The 13321-nt window shown below is 44.8% G+C and overlaps 1 protein-coding gene across 9 annotated transcripts in view; it reads right to left on the bottom strand.

Annotated features, from left to right (window-relative positions):
- Window positions 1-13321, bottom strand: part of WDR59 (WD repeat domain 59) — an 85290-nt gene that overhangs the window by 57282 nt on the left and 14687 nt on the right. For 7 of the 9 annotated variants that reach the window (XM_042968397.1, XM_007083357.2, XM_007083356.2 and 4 more), the window contains exons 2-4: window positions 10363-10412; window positions 5713-5848; window positions 495-580 (exon numbers count right to left, since the gene is read on the bottom strand). In XM_042968397.1, the coding sequence (XP_042824331.1) occupies window positions 495-580; window positions 5713-5848; window positions 10363-10412 (272 nt within the window). The remainder of the gene's footprint in view (window positions 1-494; window positions 581-5712; window positions 5849-10362; window positions 10413-13321) is intronic. The other 2 variants (XM_007083360.3, XM_042968395.1) reach the window with 2 other exon arrangements.

Below are 13321 nucleotides of genomic sequence, written 5' to 3' on the forward strand. Positions count from 1 at the left end.
CTCCCTGCTGCTACTTCCCAGGATGAGTGTTCCCTACCCAGGAATAGTGACCCAAGGACAGGATGGATCAAGGAACACTCCAGAAGGCCATGGGTGGGAGGCAGCTGTGCCCCACAGCCACTGGAGAAAGAGCAAAGGGCTGCATCCTGCTGTCTGTGCTCCCACGCACTGCCGAATTGAGCTGAGGATTCTGCCGGCATAACCGTGTCTCCCTCCCATGGCAAAAATCAGCTCTAATCCTTCACACCAGACTGGGTGGTCCGAGGGCCTTCTGGAATCGAGGACAGCAGTTACAGGAATGCTGGATCCTAAATACTGGTTGATCCCCAGTATGAGAGCCACCACTTCAGTGAACGCCAAGGACCTCGCAGTCACCCGTGGCCAATGCAGCACAGAAGGTCAAGTTGTGGAAGGGGGACGGAGCTTTCACGTCACTTCCCGAGGGACTATGACAGAGCGAGACAGGCCGGGAGCTGCGGAGGCCTGATGCCTACCTGATTACACGAGTGTGGCCTTGTAAGGTAGTGCCAACTTCCCCGCTGCCATCTTTCCACTTATAAAGGTCAACCCGTTGGTTACTCTGAAAAGAAACAAGGGGAAGAAGGCAGCCAGTCCCACACCCGAACACACGCTCTCACCGCGATGTGCCTAGGGCTGAGAAGACGAAGCCATGCAGAAACTAACTTGCATGGCAGAGACCTACAGACTGACTTGCTCACAGAGCCATCAGAAATGAGTACCATTAGGGGCTCCTGGGTGGCTCAGTCAGTTAAGTGTCCAACTTTGGCTTGGGTCATGATCTCACAGTTCGTGAGTTTGAGCCCCATGTTGGGTTCTGTGCTGACAGCTGAGAGCCTGAGCCTGCTTCGGATTCTGTGTCTCCCTCTGTCTATACCCCTCCCCCACTCATGATCTGTCTGTCTGTCTCTCTCTCTCTCAAAAACAATAAAGATTAAAAAATATTTTTCTTAAAAAAGAAACGAGTACAATTAACATGGGAGCCAACCTTAGCTCAGTACATAGGACTATAAATTTCCAAACAGAAGGGCAGTGCTGTCTTCAACGTGAATCTACCCTAAGTCATTGCAGCTGAATTGAAGCCACCGAGGCGCTACTGGGCACCTGAATGATGGCTTACGGAGATGCACCACCCCCACCCCACCACCCCCACGCCTCCCCCCACCCCACCCCGCAGGCTGTTCAAAGGACCACCTCCCAGCTCTAAGCATCACACACCCATCTCTCCAGCTGCTGTCACACTACAGGCTTTCAGCTCACTCTTCCCACTTATCAAATGCCCAGAGTCCATCCATCACACTTTAAAAACACATAAACACAAGAAAACAGAACCACTATCAAAGGGGTAACCTAGAAGACAAAATTACAGAAGACTCCTTGAAATATGCCTATACTGAATTTCTTTTTTTTATACATTTTTTTCTTAATGTTTATTTTTGAGAGAGAGAAAGAGAGATGCAGAGTGAGAAGGAGACAGAGAATCCGAAGCAGAGGCTCTGTGATGAAAGCCCAGAGCCCAGTGTGGGGCTCAAACTCACATACTGTGAGATTGTGACCTGAGATGAAGTCGGGTGCTTAACCGACTGAGCCACCCAGGTGTCCCTAATACTGAATTTCTTTTCTTTTCTTTTTTAATGTTTATTCATTATCTTTGACAGAGAGAGACAGAGGACGAACAGGAGATAGACAGACAGAGAGAGAGAGAGGGATACACAGAACGTGAAGCAGGCTCCAGGCTCTGCCCTGTCAGCATAGAGTCCGACCTGGGATTCAAACCCACAAACCATGAGATTGTGACCTGAACTGAAGTCAGACGCCTAACCAACTGAGCCATCCAGGCATCCCTATACTGAATTTCTTAAAGGGTTAGGCATAAAGACCTAGGAAAGACTAGGAAAGACTGACCAGAAAAAAACACACAGCAATAGGGAAAGGAGGAAAGAAAAAGCTACATTTCACTGAAAGAAACAACAAGCCAGCAAAATATCTAAATGTCATGAGCTTATGAAACACACCAAAAGTGAATAAAGACTACAACAGACTGATTACTAATACACAGGCTATCTAATAATTTCTGAACTGATATACAGATGCAGATCTACTAATATCTATATATTACTAGACTGATTTTCATTTTAGCTCAGAGATGGACAGATGTATAAAGTTCAAAGGTTTTTATCCAGAAATGCCAGTTTCCAATTCTAAATACGTAAGGTTTCTGGTCAAAGGTTAGAATTCAAAACAGCTTCCAGTGGGAACAGGAGTGAAAAGAAAAGTCCCCTCATATTATAATAATATCCCCTGTCATTTCCAGAGGGTCTGCTAACACCAGTCTATGTACTAGGAATCTTTTTTTTAATACACAGATTCTGTTTTTATTCATTTTTTTCAGTTATTTACTTTAAAGAGAGAAAAAGCGTGAGTGGGGGAGAGGGGCAGAGAGAGGGGGAGAGGGGAGAGAGACAGAGAAGGAGAGACTCTTAAACAGGCTCCATACTCAGCAGAGCCTGACATGGGGCTGGATCCCACCACCCTGGGACCACGATGTAAGCCAAAATCAACAGTCAGACACTCAACCAACTGAGCCATCAGGCGCCCAACGTACTAGGAATCTTCAGAGACCCGCCCTCTGTTCTGTCACACAACACTGCACGCTGGCTGTCATCACCCACGTTACAGGTGAGGCAGCTGAGGCTCAGAAAGTTGGGAGAGTACAAAAGATAAAACAGGAGTGTCAAAACTAGGACTTGACCTCAGATGTGCCTAACTCCAAAGCTTTTTCTCCTGAAAAAGGCTCTCTCCCAACCAAGAACAACAAAAGAAAAAAAAAAAATCCATACAATGAACTTTATCAAAATCAACAAAGGACACTATAAAGTGAAAAGACAATCTACAGAATTAGAGACATACTTGCAAATCATACCTCCGATAAGAATCTAGTATCAAGAATATAGAAAGAACTCTGGCAACTCAGCAGCAGAAAGACATACAACCCAATTCCAAGATAAGTAAAGGATGTGCATAGATATCTCTCCAAAAAAGATACACGAATTGCCCACAGGGACATGAAAAGATGCTCAACATCATTAGTCATTAGGGAAATGCAAATCAAAACCACAGTAAGATACCACTTTCTCCCACTAGGATGGCTATGCTTTAAAAATTAAAAAAAAAAAAAAACAAATAGAAAAACACTAATTTTGGGGACAATGTGGAGAAACTGGAACACTGCTGGTAGGACTATAAAACGACTCAGCTACTGTAGAAAAGTCTAATGGCTCCTCAAAAAGTTAAACACAGACTTACCATAGGACCCTGCAATTCCACTCCAAAGTATATACCCAAAACAATTGAAAACAAGTACTCAAAAAACTACATTTACACACACGTCCACTTCCACCTTATTCACAAGAGCCAGCCTAAATGTCCATCAGTGAATGAACGATTAAACAAAACGTGTTATAGCCATACAATGGAATGCTACTGAGCCATAAAAAGGAGTAAAGCACAGATACATGCAACAGCATAGTTAAGAAAGCAGACACAAAAGATCACATATTGTATGTTTCCATTTATATGAAATATCCAGAACACAGAGACAGAACACAGGCTGGTGGCTGTCAGGGGCCGTGGGGAGGGGGCATAGGGAGAAACCGCTTCATGGGAGGGGTAAAATTTTACTCTGGAGGGATGAAAATGTTTGGAACCAGAGATGGGCGGTGGCTGCGTAACATGTGAATGTAAATGACATTACATTGTCTACTTTAAAAAAATCTTTTTTTTTAATGTTTATTTACTTTTGAGAGAGAGAGAGAGAGACAGAGCTCGAGAGAGGGAGACACAGAATCCGAAGCAGGCTCCAGGCTCCGAACTGTCAGCGCAGAGCCCGACGCGGGGCTCGAACTCATGAACCACAAGATCATGATCTGAGCCGAAGTCGGCCGTGTAACCAACTGAGCCACCCAGGCGCCCCTACATTGTCTACTTTAAAAAGACTGTCAAAAAAAAAAAAAAAAAAGGCTATCTCACCATTTGTAAACAAATGCAATGTTAATCCACATGGGCCAAGTATTGACCAGTTAGCCTAAACGAGTCATTCCCAATCAGGGGCTATTTTGCTTCCCAGGGACATTTAATAACGTCTAGAGAAATTTTCGGTTGTCATGGTGACGGGGACGGCGAAGATGCTACTGGATTTGGTAGGTAGGGGCCAGGGATGCTGCTTCATCTCTTACAATGCACAGGACAGAACCTGCCGCAAAGAATTATGTGGCCTGGGAGGTCAGTAGCTCCAAGGTCTAGGACCCCTGGACCCAATGATCAGGGGCTGAGGATGAGAGGGGAGTGGAAGTTGTAAGGCGTAAGCCAACGAAAAGAGCATTCTTCCTAATTCACAGGAAAGGGGTCGGGAATGGGAAAGCAGTAGACTGGCCCTATCTTCTCCTTCAGAACAGCCCCCCACATCAGTTCAACCGCAGATGTCCATGGTGAGAGTCAGACGTTCAGACTCTTTGTTTGTTTAGAGAGAGAGCAGAAGCAGGGTAGGGGCAGAGAGGAGGAGAGAGAGAGGATCCCAAGCAGGCTCCAGGCTGTCAGCGCAAAGTCCGACACAGGGCTTGAACCCATGAACCGTGAGATCATGACCTGAGATCAAGCGTCAGACACTCAACCGACTGAGCCACCCAGGTGCCCCAGACAGTCAGATGCTATTTTGGAAATGAGGGGAAGAGCGGCTTTTGTTCCTTCTAAAGCTGACAGCGTTGCTTGTCTTTCTTTTCCTCAGGTGCTTCCCTCTCACAGACTGTCATTTCTGATAAGAACAGACACAGACAGCACTGTGAATGCTTGCATCCCTTGGATGATAAGCAGGGTTCTTTAAATACTGTTCTTCCAGCCCAGTGCAAAGGAGCCAAAGGTTTAGATCTCTAATTGTTCTAGGAGAGTAGAATGCTGGTGTAGAATCTGACGAAATACCAGAGGTGATCTAGCCTATATCTTTCTTTCAGTCATGAATCCCTTGGAAAACCTAATAAAATGCATGCATCTTTTCCTGGAAGAATTCACACAGAAACAGGCACATAAAATCTCAGGGGGTTAGCCGATCTAATGAATCCCAATCAAGAAAGAATCCCTTCCTGGGGCGCCTGGGTGGCTCAGACAGTTAAGCACCTGACTCTTGATTTCAGCTCAGGTCACGATCTCACAAGCCACTGTGTTGGGCTCCGTGATGATAATGCTCTCTTCCCCTCTCTCTTTCTCTCAAAATAAATAAATAAACTTTAAGAAAAAGAAAGAATCCCTTCCTTTGAGCGAAAGCATGTGTGGAGTCTTCTGATCCCTCTGAAAACAGTGAAGGTCAGAGTCATGTCCAGTTACGTTCCTGCCGGTGAAAACAGGATCTTCTCACACACAGAAATGGAGGCATCTATTCATTTCCCTTTAAAATCTGGATCTTTAGAAACACAAGATCTGACACCGATGGGATCAGCAGTTCCGTTCATATATAGATATACGCCATATGTGTCTGTATACATATATGTCTTTAATTTGCCTCTATCTTCCTTTTAGAACCATCCACACTTCTTTTCTGCCTGAGAAATGAGAGTTATATTCTCTTCTCTCCATAGAACATAGACCTACCAGCCCCAGCTCCCACTTTTAACAGCCTTTTCCCGTACTCCTTAAATGGCTCACCGAAGCTGCAAAATAGTGTGCAAAGCTGTCATGAGGATTCCACTGCACAGCTCCGATGTCCCACTTGCTCTGGCGAGAGATCTTTCGGTGACCTTCGAAAGGGGCATCTAGATTAACGACGTATAAGAATCGGCGGCTAGGAAAACAACATCGACATGATGACAATATAACAGCATTAGCATTAAGACAGAAAAGCACATTTGGAATTACATATGGTTTGCAAAGAGTGCTCAAAAAATCCCCAGGTTTATATGACGTTTATCTTCTCTGAAAGGCATACAAGGGACAGGAGGAATTCGAGGTGACAGTTAAGCAAGTAGAAGCCACGTCCCCGCGAGAGCCTGTCTCCAGAGATGGTCTTCCCGACTGGATCCTTGGGGGTCTGACATCTTCCCGCCAGCTTCAGCTCCAAGCCCACTTCGCTCCAGCCTTTCCCAACTGCTCAGCTAGGGGTGGTTCCGGTTCCCACACAACTCCCACCGCGCTGTTTGCATTGCGACAGCAGCACTGATCTCGGTAGTACAACTACCCATGGTAAGGCTCTGGTCCTGAACCAACCGAGTGGAGCACGGACCAAGTCTCCAGTGTCTGTATGTCCCTCCTCACCAGGCATAGTGCTTGGCATTCGGTAAATGTGTGTTAAACCTATCACTTATCACTTTGCCAAACATCCTGGAGAAAATCTCAAATTCCCTTGCAAGTTGACTACCTGGGAAAGGCAACTAAATTAAGTCTATTGGGAGGGAAATAATAACCAATAAAATGATAATGAAAATAACACGTTAAGGGCTGATAATGTTCACGGTGCCAATCAGTATAAAGGATCTGAAAACAGGAATGTCCTGTGTTCCGCCTATTTTCCCTTTGTTTTAAGGGAAAAATCATTGTGTGAATCAACATCTCAGCGGCCATTAATCAGCTGTTGTTAGAGAGCACTCCAAGCCCCAGAGCATCCATGAGGACAGGTGGGCTCAATGGTGAAGAAAAAGATTAACAGTCCCTGCTCAGAAGAGATGGGAAATGCAAGTTAACACGGCCCGTAAAACTCTAGCAGAAACCCCAGAAGAGAAGGTTAGGGGAGAAGAAAGCAAGCACAGGTAAGACAAATTCACAGAACTTTCAGAACTGCCGGTGCAGAACAAAGATCTAGCATCTCTGACCTACTCTGAAGGAATCACTTGATTCTGGAGCAGGCAGGCTGGCATCTTCCTCTCAGCATGAAAAACGGGAAAGCATGACGAACGGGGAAAGGCTGAGAGCGATACACATGGGGCGCCATCAACAGGGGGGCCCAGAGACCCCCCAGAGAGCAAGTGCAGAGCAGCAGAAGAAAAGTAGGCACTTCAGGATACACATACCTGACATATCTTCTTTCTCCCCTGAAGACCCACGAAAGTCAGAGTAAAAACGTACAACACAGAAACCCACAAAGAAAATGAGAGAGGAAATGAAAAGCGGATGGACAAATGGTGATCGATCTAAAGAAAGCAAACACCAAAGTGCCTGCAGAGGGGAAGTGGATGAGAGGTGAGCTGATTCACGCTGCAGAACCGAGGCCGGCTCGGGAGCTGGAGGCTTCAGCCTGCACACAAGGGAAGAGAGGCCTGGAGAACCAAAAGCAGAACAGAGCAGGACCTGTTTGAAAGAGGACTAAGGAGAGCGGTTTATACACACCCCACAGAGCCACCTCTCCTTCACCCGGGTGGGGGGTGGGGGTGATGTGCTTCAGACAAACTACTTCAGAGGAGCCCAGGCCTGGGACAAACGGCAGAGCAGTGTGGGAATATGAGGAGCTGTGCTCAAAACAGGGCAGGAAGTGGAATGTGAGACCCTCAGGCCTCTTCCCCTACAGCTGATCTGTACAGTCTTCACACAGTGACAAAAGGATTCTTCTCAGGGGAAAATGACCAGCCCAAGAAAAGAACAAAAGCAAATAAGTAACACAGAACCCAGGAGATAGTGACATCTGGGCACCCTCCAAAAAAAGGGTCTGGTTCCCAGACGACCTCCTTCCAAAAAAGCCCACCATCACACATGTAAACTGATCACTCTTTGACAGTAACAGAGAGCCAGGTGAGTATCGGTCACCAGAGGAAACCTGAAAGACAGGGACCAATGCAATCAAAAGAAAAAAAAGGAAATGGGTAGTGCCGAGGCAAGAAGAAACCTAGAATTAATATTGTCAGAGAGGTAAAAGAAGACGAGGTAAAGAACAGAGAACAGGAAAGAGCTCCTGGAAATGAAAAGCACAGCTGAAATAAAGAAATCTGATAGAAGAGTAGAAAGTTAAAGCTGAAGGGAACTGTCAGAATGCAAAACAAAAAGGACCAACAGAGAATCCACATAGGATATCCAACACAGACGAACAGCTTCAGAAAGAAGGAGTGCAGGAAATAGAGGGGGGAAATTACCAAAGACACAATGAAGGAAAACTTCTCCAAACTAGAAGACACAGACCTTCCAGATTGAAAGGGCCTTCCCACAGTGCTAAAAATTACTCTGGGTCTTAATCTGAATGGGGATCACATGGGTGTATATATTTGTAAATTTACTCAAGCGGTTAACTCAAGTACATTCTTTACTGTACATATTTTCAAGTTCAGTATAAGAAAACAAAATGGTGAACCTTCAAGATTATGTTGAAAAATAAAACAGGTATGTATGTACCCAAGAACACACCAAAACAGGAATGCTTGCCTGGTTTCCAGTGACATAATCCCATTCCCTCCTTGGATGCTACAAATGGCAATGCCCACACGAGTGAATACAGAGAAGTCTAACATTTGAGACACAGTTATTCCTTAGCACTTGAGTATTTTTTTTAGTGTTTATTTACTTTTGAGAGAGAGGGAGAAAACGCAAGCAGGGAAGGGCAGAGAGAGAAGGGGGCAGAGGATCTGAAGTAGGCTCTGTGCTGACAGTAGAGAGCCCAATGCGGGGCTCAAACCCATGAACCGTGAGATTATGATCTGAGCCGAAGCTGGATGCTTAACCAACTGAGCTACCTAGGTGCCCAGCACTTGAGTATTTTGTGGGTTGTGAATATGACTACATGATGTCAAGTGTATGTCTATTTGTTTAGATAAAACAAGTAATGATGTTTAAAAAAAAAAAAAAGAGGGGACCCTCTAAGTGCCCAGCACAATGAATGAAAAAAAGACACACGCCAAAGCAGTCACGGTGAAGATTTCACACACCTGGAGATAAAAGGAACGCTGGAGACAAAGACAGCATTTTAAAGCTTCCAAAGAGAAAAAATAGGCTGCATACAAAGTCCAGAATCAGAATGGTATAGGACCTCTCAAAATTACTCTGAGAAAAGAACCCCAAATACTGATTCAACACAACAATTGTTATAGAACTATACTGGAAGGAGAGGGAAGTCAGGGACTCACAGAACAAAGTAAAAGTGCTAAATCCTCATCTACTTTAAAAAGTCAATTGGTAATATCTGGACAAATCAAGATAACAGAATATTTGTGTATTATTTGGAAAAATGGAGGCAACCCCAGAGAAACAGCTACAAGAGTCTCAAGTAGTTGCTTCTACTGAGTGGGATCAGGATTGGGGAAAAGCTGAGCTAGGATTCTGCTGTCTGACAATATAATCTTTGTGATGCTACTTGACTTTGTCAACTATGTTCAGGTATTTCCTTGATTTAAAAAAAAAAAAAAAAAGGTTTAAAAACGGAATAGGAAATGAATAATATATCCCCAAAACCACTGGCTTGCCACTTTAAATGGGTAAATTGCATGGTCTGTGAATTATATCTCAATAAAGCTTTTTTTTTTTAAGTGAGTGCAGAGGGGGCAGTAAAGAAACATATCAAGTTTTCCTTATCTATGCATCCAGTGTGACACAAAAAAATGGATTTGATAACTGTCTCTGGGGTTGGGGGTCAAAGAGAAGAGGGAAACTTACTTCCCAATGTAGAGCCTTTTGAATTATTTAAATGTCTGCTATGCTTTTTTAAGGTAAATTAAGATACGATTTCAAAATAAAATAATGAAACAGAAACTAGTTCGTTATTTAGAAGTGAGTTCATAAACAAGTTAAAGAAAACACTGCAGACTTAGAGAGGTAGTGAGTATGAAAGGGGAGGGGACTCTGACCATTAAATGGCATTATAGTGGTACAATGACAAAGTGATTAGCAAATGCTAGGATGGCCCTTAGTTGCCAGAATGTTAAAAATGTTGGGCTGGAAAACACTAGAGAAATCATGTAGTTCTAGTTCTTCATAATGAAATCAAAGTCCTTCACGAGCAAACCAAAGTCCAGGGAGGCCAACTGGACAAATGTCCAGGGGTTCATCATGAATGGCATTGCCAAACCAGAACCCAGATCCCCTTGATCCCGTGAGACCACACCAGACAGCACCCTTCAGCAGAGTCTGTGCAATAAACAGAAAATTGCAATTCCAAGACCAAACTACCAGTCACGCAAATTTCAAAGGAATTTTATTGCTTACATATTAGGGCAGAGACAAAAATAAACTGCAAGTGATCCCTGTTAAGTACCCCTGAGGTCACTAGGATAGCGGAACTAAACCCTATGACCACAATCCTTAAGGATAAAGAGTATTTTCCAACTTCCCAGAAACCTCTCAATTTGCGATTTGTCCGCAGAAATTGCAGCAGAGCTCACTTACCCGGAGAGCACAGCATGCTGCCCCAGACAGTCCACGGACATTGCGGTTGCCTGGGAGAGAAAGCACAGGGTCAGTTCTGCCAGCAAAGCCAGCTCGGGTTGGAGAAGACAGGTGGGTAGCCTCGTCTGGGGCTTTCTCTTCCCATGGCCCAGTAAGTCCCCCGCTGTCAGGTATTATTAGTTCTCTACAGTGGTTGCTTTCACTCCCTTCTAATCCTCAACCAGATCTCATACTCACCTTCCTTAACAGGGCAGTTGCTATCTGTTCCCTGACACCGGGATTACATACAAGCAAGCTGGTGTGTTCTAAGTTGTGGAGACGTCATCTTAGAATTCAGAGAATCTAACTAGCTTGGAGCTAACAGAGCTACTCAGAGCCCCTTCCAAGCAAAACCTAACCTGGGACATCACACACACATACACACAAACACACCTACCCCACCCCACCCGTCACCCCCATGCCTTTCCAAAGGGCATGGACTGCTCCTCCAAGCTAAATGGCAAGTGGTAATACTCAAACACCACCCGTGCTGAATCCATGGTCACGTTATTGAGATGCTCAGTTGCCATTTAATCTGAGATTTCTAGCACATTCTAATGATTTCCATTTCCCAGGTCTCCCAGTTCCTAGGGAGCACCATCTTTTCAGGACCACACTGAATCAAATGAATTTGCATTCAGGCCGAAGCATGAGGCTGACTTAAATCATGGCAGTTACAGCCTTAAATTCTCTTATTTGGACCAGTCCAAATTCTCCTGCATTCTCAAGACATTAGTGCTCCCTCTTATACACCGTCAAGAAATATGTCATAGGTAATGTTGGGGACAAGAAACCAGGGCGCTCTCATCGGAGGCTAAAAAGTGGTTGTTATGCATCCTTCATCCCACTAGAGTCGTGAGCAGAGAAAAGTCCAGCTGGAAAGGCAGGCAGTGAAATGAGATGCAACTTCCACACTCTTCTGAACAATTTATAGATTAAAAGTATGAAAGCAGGCAAGATGGCACCTCCAACCAGGGGTGGTACGATCTTTCCAGGAGGTGTGTGGTAGACAGAATCTTAAGGTGGCCCCAACATTTTGGGCCCTTGCTGTACACATTCTCCCCGTTATTCAAATATGAATCTAGGTGCTGCTGTTAAGGGATTTAGCAGATGTGGTTAAGGTCCCAAATCAGTCGACCTTAAGAGACCTCAAACAACCCAAATGTCCATCAGCAGGCGAATGGATAAACAAAACATGGCACACACATACGACGGCATACGTACTATCGTGTGGATGAACCTTGAAAATACTATGCTAAGCGAAAGAAGCCAAGCACAAAATAACAAATACTGCATGATTCTACTTATGAGGTACCTAGGATAGGTAAATTCATAAAAAGGACAAGTAGAAAACAAGTGGAAGGGGACAGGGAGTGGGGAATGGGGAGTTACTGTTCAGTGAGTACAGAGTTTCTGTTTGAGGGTTGGGGGGAGAGAGAGAAACCTAATCGCATCAGCCCTGTAAATCTAGGTCTAGAAGTCAGAAACAGAGGCACTCAGAGATTCTAAGGACGAGGCATTTACGTGAAGAAGACTGCTGCTGGCTGTGGAGGTGGGACCACATGGCAAGTCCCTGAAAGTGGCCTGTAGGAGCTGAGTGTCCCCTAAATAACAACCAGCAAGAAAACAGAGACTTCAGTAAAAAATGTTTAAAAAGGGGCGCCTGGGTGGCGCAATCGGTTGAGCAGACGTCTGACTTCGGCTCGGGTCATGATCTCGGGGTTGACGAGTTCGAGCCCCACGTCAGGCTCTGTGCTGACAGCTCAGAGCCTGGAACCTGCTTCGGATTCTGTGTGTGCCCCTCCCCTGCTCATGTTCTGTCTCAAAAATAAATAAACGTTAAAAAAAATTTTTTTTTTAATTTTTTTAAAAGGAGCTCCTAGCTCTGGCTCAGTTGGTAGAACATGTGACTCTTGATCCTGGGGTCATGAGTTAAACCCCCATGTTGGGTGTAGAACTTACTTAAAAATGAAAGAAGGGGCACCTGGGTGGCTCAGTCTGTTAAGCATCGAACTCTTGATTTCGGTTCAGGCCATGATCTCATGCTTTGTGGGATCAAGCCCCATGTAGGGCTCTGTGCTGGCAGTGCTGAGCCTCCTTGGGATTCTCTCTCTCTCTCTCTCTCAAAATCAATAATAAACTTTAAAAAAAAATGAAAGAGAAGAGAACCCCTTGAGATGATGGTGAGCTAGGAAGAAACTTCCTCCACTCCTTCCAGAATGACAATTATGACAATAAGCATGTGATCCTCTCCTCTTCTCCGAGACCCTGAGAGAGCCAGCATCCAGGTGGGAAGACGCCAGAAATTATGCAAGAAAAAGTGAGGTGTCACTACCCAGGAGCTGGGGAAGAGGTCTCTCCCACCTCCTCCTCAGCCCCCACCTTCCTCCTCTAGTCCCCCAACCTGTGCCAATTGTAGTTCCATGCAATAAAAAGGCCAAACTTTTTATTCCATAAAACATGAAGGGCAAGACTCAAAATTTTAAAAAAGAAGGAAAAGAAAAGAAAACAGGGACCTCAGTCCTATAACCCCAAGAGGCTGAATTCTGCCAACAACCTGAATGGGTCTCTTAGCAGATTCTTCCCCAGGCCACTGAGCCTCCAGATGAGAACACAGCCAGATGCCTCCTGGATTTCAGCTTAGGGGACCAAACCGAGAAACCAGCCACGCGGCGCCTGGGATTCTGACAGACAGAACTATGAGCTAATCAGTAGGTACTGTTTCAAGCTGCTTAGTTTGTGGTACAGTGATAACAAAGATTGTGACCCAGTAACAATAATTAATAATCATCATCATAAAGTCATGCCCTTTGACTCAAAAATTCCACCTCCAGAATCCATCCAAAACACAGGAAAACTTCTATGCACAGAGTTGCTTGTTTCATGTTATCTACAAGTAAATTATGCATATTTACATAAG

The sequence above is a fragment of the Panthera tigris genome, chromosome E2, assembly GCF_018350195.1.
Source record: "Panthera tigris isolate Pti1 chromosome E2, P.tigris_Pti1_mat1.1, whole genome shotgun sequence".
Classification (NCBI taxonomy): domain Eukaryota; kingdom Metazoa; phylum Chordata; class Mammalia; order Carnivora; family Felidae; genus Panthera; species Panthera tigris.